Source organism: Chanodichthys erythropterus, chromosome 13 (assembly GCF_024489055.1).
Source record: "Chanodichthys erythropterus isolate Z2021 chromosome 13, ASM2448905v1, whole genome shotgun sequence".
Classification (NCBI taxonomy): Eukaryota; Metazoa; Chordata; class Actinopteri; order Cypriniformes; family Xenocyprididae; genus Chanodichthys; species Chanodichthys erythropterus.
The window spans coordinates 33,039,255-33,058,767 of record NC_090233.1 but is presented as its reverse complement, the minus strand read 5'-3'; the positions used below and the strand labels follow the sequence as shown (position 1 = coordinate 33,058,767).

Here is a 19,513-nt window from a genome sequence, read left to right as displayed (position 1 = left end):
ACACTAATTTAACAACATTAGATGTTAGAAAAAAATGAGAAAAACTAAGAAGAAACAGAGTTATTTCAATGAAAATGTATCAAATGTGAAGTGTCACGCAGGGAATTGTGGGAATGTCAATTTACGTTGTTATTTTTCACTTTCAAAAACTGTGAATTTAATGGTATTTTACCGTAAAATTACATTAAATGTACCATTACATCTATTACAGTTATTCACCATAAATAGTACGGAAACTTTCTGTAAACCAATTTACGTTTTTTCACCGCAGCATTTTTACAGTCTTTTACTGTTAAAATCACGGTCATTTTTTACAGTGTACAGTCTACACAACAGTCTCCGTGCTCACAGCGTCACAGATATTAATATTTTAACGATTTATAAAAGATGAATAATTTTCTGGCCATCTTGAATTTTGGTATGGAGATAAAGGTTATAATTATATGTATGTTTATTAGCACCATTTGTTGTTTTCTTGTGGTATGAGATAGAGCATTAGGACCCGGAAGCACTGCCGCGTGACGCCAGACTAACAACCGAACAGTGGCCGAAGCTGATTAAGGCCACACCCACCCTCCATCTTGCCCCGCCTCTCCTCCTCATTAGCATTTATAGCTACAGACACAGAAATGGCATGTCCTGAGGAAAGCTCATTGTGGGACTGACTTGTAGTGGCTGAAATTCTGCACCAAGCCTGAATTTCGGGAAAAAGACTTCAGATACAGTACTAGGGACCGCTTAGGCCTATATAAAAGCATCCAAAATGTAGCATGTCATGGGACCTTTAAGTCAACTGTTGCAATGTTTATTTGACAAGAAATGACAACGATAGTCTGTCTATAGTACGGTGTATAATTTCTTGTGCATAGGTAGGAGAATATCAGCACCGTGAGGATTGTATCCAGTGGTATATTTAAAGCTATTTTTACACATGTTCATGTCTGTACAGCCATGTGGGTGTACTGTATGGTAGAATGACACTCATAGCTTTGTGTATGTGAGATGGGGTGTAATGCATTTACTGCATGTTGCATTATAAGCTTTCTGAACAAAACATATATCAACACGTACACGCATACATTTAAATACTGGAATGCATAACCCTGCAGGTGGAGTAAGATACAGCCTGTAATTTAAAGAGAGCTTGTTTCTGACAAATATTCGTATAAACCAACCATTAACATAACCATAGCCCTCTGTGTACTCTAAATGACATGGCCTGTCAGTCATGTACATTATATCACACTTTCAATAATTGGCTGTCCCATTTTAGAGCTTTTACAGTCTTCTGATAGTGAAGCCGAGCTTCCAAGGAGGATGAGAATCTAAGAATTGGCATCCTTTCAGTTCATGTGTGCGAATTTGAATTATCTATCAATCTATCTATGTATCTATATGTTGTTAATTTTATCTATCGATCGATATATCTATTGTTCAGTTTATATATCGTTCTATCTTTTTGATCGTTTAGTTGTTCTATCAATCAAACATTGCTTTTCTAGTCACAAAGTAAGTATATGAGTCTCTTTGTCTTCATTACATTCAAATTTGAATTGGACTTACGCACAGAATCCTGCTCAGATTCATGTAAATTAAAGTGGATCACAAACAACACAGTAGTGCTTTTGTAATACTATTTACTAGGGATGTGCATGTCCATAACCGAGGCCGATGCGATACGCATCTCGATGCATAGCCTACAATACATTAAAGATACATATGAAGCATGTTCCAATGCAATGTGATCCGATTCACCCCAATTATGATGCGATGCGATCCGATTTCGATTCGATTCAACACAATGCGATACGATGCAATGAAAAACATATGATGCTGTACAATTCAATATGTAGGGCTCTATGAAATACTTGAAATACTTTTTTAATTAATCAATTAATAAAAATAATTATTAATCGAACCCCTGCCCCTTTGATCACGAAGGCGAAAGTGCCCTTTGTGGTCTTGATACATCATATTCACATTGCAGTAGTCGCAGTGGTGATGAGAGAATGCGCTTGGAAAACAGTTTAGAGAGAAGAAATCAATCTATATTTAAAAACATTGTCACAAATTATTGCTCACTTTCTAAATAATACAAGTATTGCGCATCTACTAATAATTATACATTAATAAATAGTTTTTTAGCGATGCAGTTATGTTAGAACTGATGCGCACTTTTTTAAATCGATGCATTGGATCATTAACTTTTATACCAATGCAATGATGTGAATTGGTGAATCTTACCATCCCTACTATATACACTTTTATTCAAATGTCTTGTAATATATATACTGTATATAGATTATTTATACATAGATGTGTGACTTTTACCACATTTTTTATATAATAATCGGAGTCGGGCTTCCAATGCAGTCATAAAGCAGTTGCAACTGTCTTGTTATTTGGAGCAACATACATTATACGCCATTTAAATGATATAACAGTCTAAAAAAGTGTAATGTAATATAGCAAGAACTCAATATGTGTGTGTGTTCTATAAATCTAGGTATACTTTACTCAAGGCACCAATAAACAGGTAGCAAACAACACCATATGCTGTAATCATCAATCATCTTTTCCTGCCAGGCTAAACAATGTTCTACATTTCGGTCGACTTAGATCCCATCGCACGGCTTTGCCAATCTGTCCGCTGCTGAAAGATTAATATTTCATCTTTCTGCCAAGAAGAGAGAGCGTTTCTGACAACCATCATCTACTGTAACACTTATCATTTTGTAGCAATGCTGTGATAATGGCAGCACTGAAGTGTAGCTGTTCTCTCTCTCCATCTCTGTCTCAGATAGGCAGGGAGAATTAGGTCCTCGTGTATTCATTGCAGAAAGGCAGAATGGTCATGCCACAAGTGATTATGAGCTGGTTGAGGTGGCTCATTCTGGGACCGGGGAGGCCTATGGGAAAGGGAGCCTGTGCTTATTCTGCAGGTCTACAGATGGATTGTCCCTGACGTGGCTAAAACAAGCTCTGCTTCCCTGCTTTAGTCACTCAATTACTGCTTATGTGTGCCTATCGCTTTCCCTACACAACACACACACACACACACACACACACTTGGTAGCTTATTTCCATTCACACAAACTTTGCTCATAGTAACTTCTTTTTCTTTATCTACCTTTCCCTTCCTATCATGTGACATTCTTCTATTATTTCCAGAAGATACTCTGCCAAGTTATGGTCATTATTTTATACACGTTAATCCTATTCTGCCTACAGGGATTTGCATTTCTCAGGAACTGGCAGGATTTTATACCGTCTTGTGTTATTTAGCCTTTGTTTGATAGAGGTTACTCAGGTTTTTCAAGCAATATAGCACTTCATTGTGAGCCAGGAGAGCCTGTACGTATGAAATCGAATGCTGATTGAATTGGCTTCAGAGCACTGCTGTGGTTGTGGAACACGAGCGCATCCATAAATAAATGTGTAGAGCTTCTTAGGGCTTTAAAATGAAACAAAAATGGGTGTTATGGCAAAGCATTAAAAGATAATCACAGATTTCCTTTTTTAAAGGCCTCTGCAATAAGAAATGCATTCATTGACACACCACATCTAAGACGTGCCATTAACATGCATTTGCAATGATTGGATAACACTTGACCATGTTAAAAGTCAGCTGTATATCTATATTGGAGCGATGGCCTTGTGGGCAGCACTGTGACATGTAATGCAGTTGTGCCTCAGGCGACCTGAGTTCAAATCCTGACTTATGGTCCTTTCCCAATTTCCCCTCCCACTTTGCTTTCTATCCTCTCACCAACTGTACTATCTAAAAAAGTCAAAAATACCACAAATAAATCTTTAAAAATGCCATATGTAAATTCACCAAAGACACGTTGTGATCACTGAAACCCCATTTGGAGATTGTCTGGATTTTGACCACTTTGCATTTTCATTATCTGCTGCACGAATAATCATTAAAAGATCGTGATCTCGATTCAAACACCCATGCGATCTTATTCCTAAATGACAATGATTTGCCTGTGTCTATTACGGCGAAAGTCCACTACAGCAGCAAAACTCCACTCAGTGCTCTTTACAACATTAAAATGCCTCCGCTTTGGGATGTGTCTGTAGCAAGTGTGTTTAATCTATGTTTTTCATCACAGATACATGTGATTACAGTTGGAAAGAGGCAAGCTTTCAATTTTAAAGCCTTTTGTAAACCCAGCCAGTATAATCACAATGAAAGCATCCAAACTGCAATATTTATATAACAAATGCAAAGCGTGAAAACAATGTGATTTACGCTCTAAATCCAGCTTAAACTCTGGCACAACCTGCATATTTTTAAACACTCAAGCCCGTGTTTTCCGATTGACAGTAGACCTGAGAAAGCTCTGTGAGTGGCTGAAAGTGTCAGAAGGTTGGGCAGTTCTCGATTTTATGCAAATATCAAGCGAAAAACGTGGTCAACAGCCAATCGCTGTGATAAATTTTCGCAGGTTTTAAAGTTCTTTTGGAGAAATATTTGAATTAAAATATATATGCAATCCCGCTAAAAAATATCCAGATATCACCTGGATACAAAATGCATGTTAATGCTAGGTGTAAGGGGAGCCTATGATTGCCTGTGTTGTTTACTGTCACAGTTTTTTTTTTTTTTTTTTTTTTATATAGAATATTGCCTTTTTACTGTATGCTTTACTTTTTCTACAACATTTCAAGAGGTTTGTTCTGAAACCAATCAGCTTTGGACATTTTGTAAATTATCTTTGGCAATGATGTAACTCTGGGCAATACCCCTCTTTTTTAACTTTGCAAAGATGCAATGTTTTTGAAATGTCCATTTGACCATAGAACAAACCATTTAGGCTACTTTAAACTTGGTGTATTACATACACAGAGCACACACACACACACACACACACATGTACATACATATCTCTCAGGGATGGCCTGATCCCTTGCTTGTTTTCATGCCAAAGTGAGCAGCTAAGCTGCAGGATTCTGAAAAGGAGGAGAGCAAGAGAGAACTGTCTCAGTGCCTGTCAAAATGAACAGGGGTGGGTAGCCCTGTGATTATATAGACAGATAATGAGTGTGTATGTGTGTCTGTTCATGTGGCAATTTGTGCCTGTAAAGTCATATTATTGCTCTATTTAATTTATGCAAAGGAACTATATAGGACTCTTCCACACTACTGGTTTCAAAATGGATTGGAGTCTGTTTGATCCCTTTTAAAAAGACTGGCTTTAATCAGTTTGAATTTCTATGCTGGTCTATGTAGGTTTGATGCTAGTCTAGCTGGTGGACTATTATAGCTGTGTTGTTCACCATCAAAATGTAAAGATTTGTTTGGTTGTTCTAAAAATGGTTTTCTGAACTCAAGTGCGCAAATATGGTGGTACTGTAAATCTGAAGGGACTTATACGTCAATAGTCTTTTCCTCTGGTTTTTGAATTACATATGATTTTCACGCTTACGAGTATTTATCAAAACTGTGAAAGGAAAAACTGGAAAGTTGTCTTGTGTGTTTGTGAGCCTGATAGCAGTAATCGTGCAATCAGCTTTTGATGCAAATTTCAGCAGTGATCCTTCTGAGTAAATTCGTGCTACCTCCATGTGACCTTGCGGTTGCTAAAAGCTTTCAGCTAATTCCAGACCTAATGGAATGGAAAAGCCTCCTCTTGCCTCTTTTTTCCTGTGAAAACATCTTGATCTGTTCTCTGTGGAGGCTCCAAAATCCATTTACAGGTATTTCAGTGCCTGAAGACGACTGTCATTATCACATCCATCCTAAACTCAGGCCCATGATCATAGCACATGGTTTAGCCTAGATGTTTACTGTATGTAGTTTAAGATAACTGAAGTTGAACTATTCTATGATGCATATGTATCTTGCCAATGTGGCGTTTCTTTTTGCAAAGGAGCTTTAAGGAGCACTGCTACATGAGATAACTAGCAAATTGAAAATTACCTAGAAATACAGCAAAGCAATGCCTCACTTGTGCTCAGATGGGGAATGCTGATGCCAATTATCCTCAAATTAAATTATTACTCTTACACCGCTTAACCTGAGTAGCACTTTCTATTCCCTGTCCAAAAGCACTGCTCTCTCATATTCCCATGGAGATCTCTTCTGTAATGTTATAGATGTTGCCATACCCTATCCTGCAATGCCCCTGTATAAACAGTCTTTAACTAATCTGCAGAAGCTTTAATTAGGCTAAACAGTGGGGAAAGGAAGCTCTAATCTACATTAAATGAACTCTCAGTGGAATGTCTTTATTAAGATCCCAACACTTCAGTAGCGGGCAGGGCAGGGAGCAGGGGGATACTGGTAACAGGAGTTACCACTGACTGTTTTCAGCTTTTTCAAAAATAGAGGAGCAAGAGAGTTAGGTTCACTTAAAGGAAAAGTGTGCACTTTTTATGCTAAAAAACTAACAGAGCTTAATATACTGAGAAAATTATTAGTCATAAAAGTATGGGTTCTTTTTTGGAGACAGGAGTTATGGGGTGTGAAAAAAGTGGAAAATTTGTCTCTGTGGTGCTTTCAAAACATTGCTCTTTACATTTTCATGTTAGTTAAATAACATTTGATGTTTTATTATATATTTTTTATTTAGCTATAATATATAATGTAAATATTTTTTATATTATATTTTTTATTATTTTATATTTTGTTTTGTCAAAATGCATTTGCTCATCTTCACATATTTAATTTAATTGAAATTAAATTAAAATATATTTTTAATAAAACAAATTGACCTGTGAAGTACTTTGAGTTGCATTTTAGGTGTAAAAAGAGCTATACAAATATACAAATTAAATGTATTATTCTGTAAATGTATTCAGCCCATAAATTCATATGGAAAAATGAAAGTGACACAATTTAATGCAATGAATAGCAAGTTAATCTTGTGTTGATATGATATATTTTACTTTCACTTTACATTTTCACCTATTGTCATTTATATCCTCATGTCCATTTCCTTCTAAAGTAAAATCAGAATATTATATGTGCTAAGCTAAAATTAGATCATATATATATATATATATATATATATAATATATATTTATATAGGGGTAAATTCAGGGTGATTGGACCAATCAACCTAAATTCACCCTATATGAGGTCTCGCCCTCACCACAGGTTTGTGTGCCATCAGTCTTTGAGCTCCTCAACCGGGAGGACAAACATGATGGACAGCTTAGAGGATTCCATCTGTCTCAGACTGACATCTTTTCACACAGGTGACAGGTGGCGTATCAGCACCGTGGTGGTGTGTTTATGTGTGCGTTATTTTAGTAAATAGGGTGTGGGTGTTATGTAAGTTCGCCAGGGCTGTTATAATTACCATATGTCAAAAAAAGAAGCTGATGTCCATTGTTAATCACCACTCAACCAAGCGATACTTTGATCCTCCCCCGTATAATTCATTGTTGGTGTTGTGTGAGGTGATTGTAAGGGATTTTGCTGATGCACAGAAGTGTGAGATGATTCTGACAGGCCCTGCATGGGTGAAGGGACAGACACTGGCCACAGTTGCAGTTAGAGAGAATAACCATGCTAAGATTTTCTAAGATCTTTGCTAAGTGTGTTTAAATGTGTCACAAAATTGTGTATATTATTGTGAGAAAGGGAAACATGGATGTTCCCATCTGGATGCCGCTAGAGTTTGTTATTGTAGGGGTGTCAAATTGGGTTAGCGGAACAGGATTTGAGAGGGGCGTCCCGACTTTTTTTTTTTTTTTTTTTCTGTCTGTGAGACTTTCAGAAGGGATTAATACTGAAGTCCTAACACATTTGTGTTCAGCTAACAAGGCCACAAGCATTCATGTTTGGCCTCTAAAGTCCCTGGCCTTTCAACAGAGCAGAAGCTGCAGCTGTGAATATCTGGAGAGCAAAATAATGTTGGGTTTCTGACCTCTGGATTTATTTATGAAGATGAAGAAAAGAGCAGGTAATTTCTAATGATTCAATATTATAGTATAATAATTTAAATTCTAAACATAAATACGAAATTAAATGACAATATATTTGATTAAATACATTTTAGGAAAAAAAAAGTTAGTTTTTAATAAAAGAATTTGGCTGCAAAATTATAGTTAAAGTTAAAGTGGTCATTCTAAATTAATTTGATGGACCATTTAGCTTCTTGACAGTATGAATTTGCTGTTAAATATCATACCTTCATACAGTACCTATTTCCAAAACATACATTTTCTTTCACAAAGTCTTTTTGTTGTTACTTGATATAATAGTTTGATGCACAACAAGGTACTGTTACCTGAATCTTTTGTTGTCTACATGCCCAAATGCTCCACCTTCTATAACATTACCTGTTGACACCGATCCCCTATAGACGTTGAGATATTTCCAACAAGGAGCAAACCTGTTCTTTGCTTCTCAGGAGGCCGATCCTGAGGACAAATCTTAATTACACCACATGCTTTTGGCAGCTCTCTGCTGTGACTGGAGATCCCTACGAATCATGTCAACACTCACAAACAAGATGAGAGAGAAAGAAAACAAGTATATGAGAAGTTTATGAGGTCTTTTCAACTAATAATTGTTTTAAATGTGTGCTGCATTTTCCAATATCACCTACAGACACTGATATAGCTTACCTGGTGCTTTATCACATTAAAAACACACACCGGAAAATACACTGGAGACTAAACTGATTATGTTTATCACACTTGAGCAAATTACAGATATCATGCCTAGGGATCCCAGTTGGGGTTTAATATAATTCAGGTGTTACTTCCCAAACTCTTTTACTTCTCTTTTGCTTGACAGTTAATATTAGCACATTTGGCTCTGCAAGCAGCAGGCATTTTGTTAACCACCATGTTCTTTTGATTGTATGTTGTTAATATTGAGGTTTGAGAGACCCAATGCAATATATAATATAATAATAATAAACTTATTTTATTTCAGCTTGTTGACAAGGCAGCATTTCTTATTTTCATTTAGTTTATAATGTGTCACAATGTGCGTATGATTGTAAGAAAGGGAAACATGGAAAGTCTTATGTACTAAAATAACTACTAACTGAAATAAATATAAACTATATAAGCAAGCTTTTTTGTTTTTAGATTACATCTACCATCATCTAACACTCACATAGTCTTTAAAAACACTAATAATTTAAATGTATTTCAATTTACATTTCAAAATTAACATTTTACATGCTTATTTTTATTATATTTTATGCTTTCATTTATAAATGTGTGATGCCTGCATTGTAAAAAAAAAAAATACCATTTAAAACTATTGATTTTATTAAAGTGTTTTATTATTTTGGTTGAAAAAAATAGAATTGCCACATCCCTAACATTAGTTCATGTTTTGGGATCTCTGAAACTCTGAAAAAAAGTAATATGACACTTATGATTTTTGTTTATAATTAGTTCTCAAAAGATGAATAAAGGTTATGAAGTGTTAATCCCATTCTTAAATGTTAAGTATGTTTTTTGAGCAATTAAAATGGCCTTGGGGTCTTTTAGACCTCAAAAAGGAAAGGTTAATGCATTGCTTTTGACCAACATCCAAGCAGAGAGCTGTTCTCACAGCAGCTCTGTCAGAAAGCATTGAGTTCAGTCAGATCTACATTATCCATGTTCATGTTGGCGTAACGATGTGTGAATGTGGGTGGTCAATGATGTGCCCTGGATTCACTGAGTCATCACATGGGGGTTTTCCTGCTAAAGCTAAACCCCAGTACCACCTCCTTCTCTACCTAAGGCTAGCTTTTTATAAGAGTAATGGTGTACCATAGGAAGTCTAGTTGTGGGGTAAGTGCCTGTGTAACCACTTGCTGTTTTTGAGGTGCGTTCACAGATGGTGCTGCTGTTGTGTTGAATTAGAGCAAGCCACTCACGCAAACAGACAGTGTGTTCATTTGGTAAATGCAGGGCCTGTAATACCCTTGAATAAAAGCATTAAAAGTTCAATAGTCTTTGTTGGCATGATTGTTATACTCAAAATGTTGCCAAAGCATTGATACAAACAACAAAAGAACTGACAAGAATAATAAGAGAAAACAGTAGTATAAATGATAAAAAAATAAATAATGATAATAATTTATGTAAAACACTTTGAAAAGTAACACATACACAGAGTGACCAGTTCATAATCATAAAAAGGAAGTAGGCTACTATATGTTAAATGATTTTTAATAAATTGTAACTTTGAATGAACAACAATTGGTGATTAGGTGATCCTGATAAAATAGGCCTAAAGTGCAATAAAGCACCACTTCCCTGTGTTGCAATGTATAAAGAGGCTGATCAAATGTATACATTTGATATTTTTAGCTTGGGATTTACTGGTCTCTTAAGTAGATGCAGGAAGCTGGCATTTCTCCCCTTAGTTATTTTTGTAACTTATATATATTGTGTTTCTCCCCAGGCACAGAAATCATGGATAGAAAGAGCTTTCAGCAAGAGAGAATGTGTGCACATTATTGTAAGCACCAAAGACCCCCATAGGTGAGTATCACAAGGTGCACAAGGTGAATTTTTAACAAACAAAGAGCAAATTTAAACTGTTTTAGATGTAACAATGCATCAATGAAAGAGAAATAATTAGTGAGGCTTTGTTTAAATCTAGTGATGCACCGATACCATTTTTTAAGGACCGAGTATGAGTACCGATACTTTTTTCTAGTACTCACCGATACTGATACCGATGCCTATACATTTATTAATCTCGCTCTCTTTTCTTTTTTTTTTTTTTTACTCCACACAGTCGACATTTTGACAACTATGTGTGCATTTGACCATTCAGGCGCAAGGAGAACTGATTGCGTGCTGTCTGAGAGAACTGGGATCGCGCGCAAGAAAGAGAGAGAGAGAGAGAGAGTGCTTCTGGTCTGTGTCGTTCAGCGCGATTCCGCCTATCCCGCCTTCACTAATCGATAACAAATTGTGATTGAAAGCAAGCAGTTCACAATGTGTGTGTTGTCAGTCATCATTAATTTTAAAGTATTTCCACACCCCTGAGGCTGACATTTTTTCTGTTGCTGACATCGGTGTGTCTGTGCACTGAAAATTCTGTCAGTTACATCACGTGAGGAATCAGTCTTTGGTATCGGGGGTATTTTTACGAGTACGAGTACAAGTACATGATCTTGGTATCGGTGCATTCCTATTTAAATCTGTTAGAGCATCTAAAGATAGGTACCACTAAGCATCTAAAAAATCACCACAGATTGAGGAAGTGAATGCTTGTGAAGAAGATGCTTCTTTTATAGACAAGTTTTTTGTTAGCTTCGCTGTAATTAATCTGACAGAGAGATGTAAATCTCAAAGCCTCTCTAAAAAACCTTTAATAACACTGAAATCTGGGAATAAGGACTTTTGCAGATCATTTGCTGACAGTTTTGACTTCTGATTCGAGAGACTTTCACTTAATTTCACACACTTTTTACCGGTTGTGTCTTCTGTCACAGATGCTGTTGTGGCAGACTAATTGGTCAACATGTTGGCCTGCCCCCCAGCATCTCATCCAACCAGAATGAGAAGTCAGACCGTGTGCCAAAGAATGACAGCTTGTCAGAGAAGTGGTCCATCAGCAAGCACACCCAGCTCAGTCCCACTGATGCCTTTGGAACCATTGAGTTCCAGGGAGGTGGACACTCCAACAAAGCAATGGTAGACACATTCAGTCTCTTATTAACAATGGTTTGATGCCCAAAGTGCTCAAAATAGCTCTGCTAAAATATTCATGAACCTTTTAGAACCTCTTGTGAGGCATTTATTAATGTCTGTTGATCCTGCTAGATCGAACTTCAAAATATCTTCCATTTTACAGCCATAAAGTGACATTGAATATTTCAGAGGACATTCAATAAGACAAAATGTATGGTGCAAAATGATTGTATACATTAGAAATTGATTGAAATTGGGCTGTTATTTAACACTATACAACAAGTGACATTAATGGAAAATGAAAGTCACTTAAGAGGAACACAAATTTCCTACATTTTTACCTACATATTGACTTAACCTTTTAAGCAGTACTGTCCCTCATATGGGATTTTTATTTCTGTGCCCCTGAGGGTACGGTCCCACATATGGGATTTTGAACGTTCAGCGACGTGACATAACTGCCAGATTCAAACTTTGCTTTCGCACTTTGTTTTCAGACACATAATGTTTTTTTTTGTTTGTTTGTTTTTTAAGGTTTCAGACATTTACATACACATACATAAGCACCAGTAAAACAAAACATTTAGAGTTTATAAAATACACACTGATGTCAGACATCAGTGCAAGCAGCATTAACAATCCATTCAAATATAATTTGCCAACGTTGATTCATATCAGACACACATAGTGGGCATAAGTAACTATAAAGTTTACTCTATTATTCTTCCAGTTCACCAGCCACTTACTTTTGCATGTATTTCGGGAGAAACTGATGAATTCACGTGCTGTAAATCCGACTGACAGGACATGCAAGGATCTTGCATTATAGATCTAGACAAAGATTGTTTATAAAGGTTTTAAAACAAATAATACAAAAAATCTTACATACTGCAAATGTTAAAGATTGTTTCAAGATTATTTCATAATTTTACTTTTATATTTTGTCAGTACGTACGAGTGTCTTATGACACTAAGCCAGACTTACTGCTGCATCTGATGACGAAGGAATGGCAACTGGAGCTTCCCAAGCTTCTCATCTCTGTTCATGGAGGACTTCAGAACTTTGAGCTGCAGCCCAAACTCAAGCAGGTCTTTGGCAAGGGTCTAATCAAGGCTGCCATGACCACTGGGGCCTGGATCTTCACTGGAGGAGTTAACACTGGTGTGTATTTTTCAGTTTAATTATGATTTTCATTAGATAACTCTTATTAAGATTCTGAGCAATGCTAGTTGAAATTATAGACTGATACTATCTTAATTCGTTAATAACTAGAGTTGAATGGCTGATGAAGATCATATGTGTAACTCTGTGCTATCTCAGTGTCCATGATGCATTGTGTGAAATCTCTCACACTGAGAATCTGTTATCTCTTCCATTATACTCTCATCTGTCTCTCCAGGTGTCATCAGGCATGTTGGAGATGCTTTAAAAGACCACGCTTCCAAATCGAGGGGAAAGATCTGCACTATTGGCATTGCCCCCTGGGGGATTGTGGAGAACCAGGAAGACCTGGTGGGCAAAGATGTAAGTGACTCGACTACAGATTTAATTTAATTACCGAACCTATTATATTATAGTATATTTTTCTAAATGACCAGTAAGACCTTATTCGGCTTGGGTCATGGCAGATTTCACAAAATGTGCTTTCGTTAAATAATGAAATAGTAACATTTATATATTTATTGTAATTGTTATTCACAAGAGCAAATCTCCAGATCACAACAGGATGATTTTCATGTTGTCTCTACATGTATTCTGTGTCATGTAGAATTCTATAAATAATTTATGTGTGAGCCACTACATACATCTACTCAATATCACCTCAGCTTGTCTGTGTGTCTCTGGGGACTGATGCACAACTGAGACACAGAGATAGAATCATTCTTTATTTATAACCACTGATTTCTATCCCCCCTTACTCATACACCATTTTGGTTCTGTCTCTCTCTCAATCTCTATCAAGACCCCACTCAACCCCACCACTCTCTAGTCTGGTCTGGTCTGGTAGGATATCTCATGAAGTGAATATTTTAAAGACGAAAAAAAAAAGATACTATATGTGCACTATGTTTAACTGATCAAATAAGCAAATTTGTGGCATTGTCACATGATTCTTTGTAAAGACAGTCAAATGTTCTTGCTTCCATTGAAGCACAAGGCAAAAGGGGAAACAAACAAAATACTAAAACATTTTGAAATTCATGTTAATTTCTATTTTTTACTATATCAATTTATATGAATTAATGTTATATTGTTGTTTTAAAGTGTACATTATTTTTATATTTCAATATTTATTTTTCTATATTCTTTTTATTTTAATTATTTTTTTTAGGTTTTTAAAGGGTTAGTTCACCCAAAAATGAAAATAATGTAAAGTACTCACCCTAATGCCGTTCCACACCCGTAAGACCTTCGTTCATCTTCAGAACACAAATTAAGATATTTTTCATGAAATCCGATGGCTCAGTGAGGCCTGCATTGCCAGCAATGTCACTGAATCTCTCAAGATCCAGAAAGGTACTCAAAACATATTTAAAAAAGTTAATGTGAGTACAGTGGTTCTACCTTAATATTATAAAGTGACGAGAATACTTTTTGTGCACAAAAAAAAAAAATAATGACTTTCAACAGTATCTAGTAATGGCCGATTTCAAAACACTGCTTCGAAGCTTTACAAATCTTTTGTTTTGAATTAGTGATTTGAATTACATATCAAACTGCCAAACTGCTGAAACGCTCTGAAACACTGATTCGAAACAAAAGATTCGTAAAGCTTCAAAGCAGTGTTTTGAAATTGGCCATCACTAGATAATGTAGAATAAAGTTGTTATTTGTTTTTTTGGTTCACAAAAAGTATTCTCGTCGCTTTATAATATTAAGGTAGAACCACTATACTCACATTAACTGTTTTAAATATGTTTTGAGAACCTTTCTGGATCTTGAGAAGTTCGGTGACATTGCTGGCAATAGAGGCCTCGAATAGAAGCCATCGGATTTCATCAAAAATATCTTAATTAGTGTTCCGAAGATGAAAGAAGGTCTTATGGGTGTGGGATGACATGAGGGTGAGTAATTAATGACATAATTTTCATTTTTGGGTGAACTAACCCTTTAAATATGTAAAATAATACCATTTCTACTAGTTGCTTACTATGATTACTGAATGTTTTATCTTCTGTCCACTGATCACTTGTGCATGCCACTCTACTTTTTGTAACATGTCACTATCACTATTGTGTCATCGTTCATATCCTGAACATCCCTGAACAGCCTCATTTTACTTCATGCGGTGTGTATTGCAGGTGGTCCGGCCGTACCAGACGATGTCTAACCCTCTTAGTAAGCTAACGGTACTCAACAGCCTACACTCCCACTTCATTTTGGCTGATAATGGCACCACCGGAAAGTATGGAGCAGAAGTCAAACTGCGCAGGCAGCTAGAGAAACACATCTCTCTGCAAAAGATCAACACGCGTGAGTACATTTGCGAGTAATTAGAGATGCTAATGTTTATCCAAACTGCAAATTCAGTGGTGCATTTTCTTTTCTAGAGAGGTTATAATGATCTTATATCCTCAGTCACTACTTCTAGGTTTTGTTGTGCTGATCTTCAAAAGCCCATAGAGGAGTTTCTCTATAGACTGCTGTCAGAAATGCCCAGATCATTTTGTGGCTCAACGTCAAAATGCTACACAAGTTGCAAGATTCATAGCTGACTGTACTGAGAGCACAAAGCCCTCCACAACTGCACTCCACCAGATAATATCCATACAGTCCATTTACTCACATAAAGATATCAAATAAATGCCATTCAGCTGAAGGAACTCATTCAGATTAAAGCCAGTAAAAATGCAATAAATCGCAAACACACAAGAAAAAGGTTTTGTTTATGCTCATTTGAATCATTTGGAGTCATTAGAAAGCGCTTCTAATATACACAGGCTACTTTACTCTACTGGCTGGATCATGCAAGCTTTGATTAGTTGTCATACTTTCATATGATTTCTACCTTGCACACAGATATATGCTTGATTAAAATGTTCTTTATTGTTTGAGAAATTACTGCTGTCATTATCAATAGTAAATTTAATTGGCATTACGTCTTGCTTTCTGTGGGCAATAATAAAGCAGCAATAATTATGGCAGGCTAATAGCTTTGAGTCTGTGAATACGGTGCAATCAGTATTGAGTCTAATTCACATAAAATAGAAACCTCGTTTGAATTGAAACGAATAATAAAAAAAGACTTAATTACGGCACTATTTCTGCACATTTGTTTTTCATCCAGAAGTGAATTTGTCCAAGCATTTTTTTTCCCCTGGCAGACGGTCTGGTACGTCTCCAACTTGTGCATCTTTATCATTTAATAATTAGCCAGTTTATTACATAAACACCTTTCCACAGCACCAACTGAGCCATTCCATATACCTGCCATACACAGCACAAGGTCAACAGGAAATAAGCCAGAGATTGACCTCTGTCATGTGACCTGTGGACTTCCCTTTGTCATCCTATGCCTGGAGTAATAAAGGGGGCTGGGAAGTCAAAGGGACGCTCAGGCGTCATCATTCGCATCAAAAATAACACCAGCCTCACCCACGGTGATTCATCCATGGGAAGCAGCCTGTGAACGGATCACTTAAAATAATCAACATTTAAACTGGAAACTGCCTTGACATTTAAATGGGCAAAATCTATTACACATCCAACCCTCTAGCATGTGGAAATTTCAGACTTCAAAACATGTTTGAGCCCTGTAAGCAGAACAGATGAAACATGTTTAAGCTCATTAAATCATCCCATGACACATTCAGCACACATGTTCACACTGCGATAAGAACAGTTTATTCTGACATCACTCTCATGACAGAAGCTTCATATATCTGAGCCATATCTCAGCCCGCAGCCACCTCTCTCTCTGTTGCATCAGCTGTGTGATTGTGGTGTTTGCTCTGGCTTTGGGCAGAGCTCATTTCTTTATTTTATTACCTGTCCTTTCCAACACTAGAAGAACATCAATAATACTCTGAGCTATCACCATGAGGCTCACAGAGCTACAGAGATCCTCAAACATGGAATCAAATCTCATTGTTTTGGAAGAATTGCGGCAGGCTGCGGCCCGGCTTACGTATTCACAGTCTGACAAGCACTGCAGCGGTACTGGATTAAAATGAATTACGGAGCTGTGCTTGCTGTTGTTGGGCTAATGAGGAGGGCTTTTGAGTGTCTCTCAGAAAGTAGCGTGCACAGGATTCTATGAAGATTTCCTTGCAGGATAAGACGGGATGGGAGAATCAATTTAATTGTACACAATTAGGTGCAGTCTGATTGGAATCCGCATTTAATTCCTAGTTCACATGCGTAAACGGTCCAGTGAGAATTAGGACGGATGTTGAGAAATTGCAGACTACTAAACAGGGATGAATTCAGTAAGAATGACTTGCGGCCACTGATGGCATAGTTTGGTATACGCTCACTGTGTTATTTTAGCAACTGATTCGCTAAAGCAATTATCCAAATACAGTACAGTGACTTTACACAAACAGTACAGTGCAATTCCAAATCTTGATTTGTCTGTCATTATTAAATTCATTAACAAAATTGTCAAAAGTTCAAAGCTTTTATTGTCATATGCACGGTTCCCTGTAGAATGAAATTCTTACTTTGCTTTCCACTCTTTATACTTTATTTAGTATTTGATTTAATATTATAAATTTGACATTTTGTGTATTAGATGTATTTTATATATTCAGCAAAAGTCAGGTGACATTTGGGATAAGTTTACCTGGGGGTCATCTTACTCAGTAAATCTTTTTATGATTTTGAATTGTATTCCATAAGAAACAAATTTGCAAATGTTTTCAGTTATTTAACTTAAATTATATATATACTGTATATATATATATATTGATTGATACAACATCATCCTGTTCATGCTACGCTCATCTCTATGTACACCGATCAGGCGTAACATTATGACCACTGACAGGTGAAGTGAATAACACTGTTTATTTCTTCATCACGGCACCTGATAGTGGGTGGGATATATTAGGCAGCAAGCAAACATTTTGTCCTCAAAGTTGATGTGTTAGAAGCAGGAAAAATGGGCAAGCATAAGAGTTTGAGCGAGTTTTACAAAGGCCAAATTGTGATGGCTCGATGACTGGGTCGGAGTATCTCCAAACCTGCAGTTCTTGTGAAGTGTTCCCAGTCTGCAGTGGTCAGTATCTATCAAAAGTGCTCCAAGGAAGGAACAGTGGTGAACTGATGAATCACGGCCTGGTCTGATGAATCACGTTTTCTTTAACATCACGTGGATGGCCGGGTGCATGTACGTTGCTTACCTGGGGAACACATGGCACCAGGATGCACTATGGGAAGAAGGCAAGCCGGCAGAGACAGTGTGATGCTTTGGGCAATTTTCTGCTGGGAAACCTTGGGTCCTGGCATCCATGTGGATGTTACTTTGACACGTACCACCTACCTAAGGATTGTTGCAGCTCTTTCAGCAAGATAATGCGACCTGCCACAAAGCAAAAATGGTTCAGGAATGGTTTGAGGAGCACAACAATGAGTTTGAGGTGTTGACTTGGCCTCCAAATTCCCCAGATCTCAATCCAATCGAGCATCTGTTGGATGTGCTGAACAAACAAGTCCGATCCGTGGAGGTCCCACCTCGCACCTTACAGGAATTAAAGGATCTGTTGCTAACATCTTGGTGCCAGATACCACAGCACACCTTCAGGGGTCTAGTGGAGTCCATGCCTCGACGGGTCAGGGCTGTTTTGGCAGCAAAAGGGGGACCAACACAATATTAGGAAGGTATTCATAATGTTATGCCTGAACGGTGTATAATACAATTCAGCAGTAAATGCAAATTCTTCTTAAGGGGGGCATCTTCCCCCATCTCCCTTCTAGGAAAAAGCGGTCTACTGTGATGTGATATATACACTGCCCTGAATCAGGAACCAGAAACTTTGAAGTGATGAGTGTACTTGATTACTAGATGTATGCCTGGTTATAACAGTCTTCTACATCATTTCCATTAGCATGATGTTCATTTTGCTAAAAACTGTTTGGTGAATTCACCCCTTAGGATTTTGCGAAATAGCCATCATTTCATTAACATATGAATTAATATCCTCAAATTTTTTATTACATTTGTATGCTGTGTTATATTTAATCTTCACCCTTTATTCAACGCTCTAGTCAATCATATTCACACTCTCATTAAAAATCACATTAAACTATGCGGCCGATGGTGTTTCTAGCCTAGAAACCTGTTTTAGCTTTCCCTTCCACTAACTGGGTCTCCAAATGATGAGATGATGAGCTGGTCTTTTTACTTTGGTGGTTTATTTCTGGATTTTGTTCCATGCTGCTCATCTCTGCGGGCTCCATCACATTAGCATAATGGAGCAGTAGCTGCTCTATTGACCAGACAGGAAGGGTGCTGTGGGAGTTTTTTCCATCCTCTTAAAGGTTTATTTGATTGGAGGTTTTTTTTACCCTTTTAAAGGAGTATTCCAAGAAGTTTATGTCACAAATGTTGTCAATTTTCATCCAATTCTTAAACATCCAACTCTTAAACATTACACTTTAAGGATGAGTGGGATAGATTCACTTACTAACATTTTCTGTGCAGAGTTACATGAAATCTTTATAATTCCACTCACAGGAATTATATTAATAATGCATGACCAGAGGTTCATCCCCATTGAAAAGTAGTTCCACTGCAAAATGACTATATGGTACAGATCAGTTTTTTTTTTTAACTGAATAATTCATGTTAATGATTTTACAAAAATACAAGCCTCACATTTCTGTTTTTAAACCCTGTTGTTGTACTTTCCCTTAAGTATTCCATCGTATTGTACTAAATAAGTATTTCATTGT

General features: G+C 36.9%; 1 protein-coding gene across 11 annotated transcripts in view; it reads left to right on the top strand.

Annotated features, from left to right (window-relative positions):
- The window catches only part of trpm3 (transient receptor potential cation channel, subfamily M, member 3), a 162,648-nt gene that overhangs the window by 82,701 nt on the left and 60,434 nt on the right, over positions 1–19,513 (top strand). For all 11 annotated transcript variants that reach the window (XM_067408415.1, XM_067408412.1, XM_067408422.1 and 8 more), the window contains exons 2-6: positions 10,376–10,455; positions 11,418–11,619; positions 12,565–12,778; positions 13,017–13,141; positions 14,920–15,091. In XM_067408415.1, the coding sequence (XP_067264516.1) occupies positions 10,376–10,455; positions 11,418–11,619; positions 12,565–12,778; positions 13,017–13,141; positions 14,920–15,091 (793 nt within the window). The remainder of the gene's footprint in view (positions 1–10,375; positions 10,456–11,417; positions 11,620–12,564; positions 12,779–13,016; positions 13,142–14,919; positions 15,092–19,513) is intronic.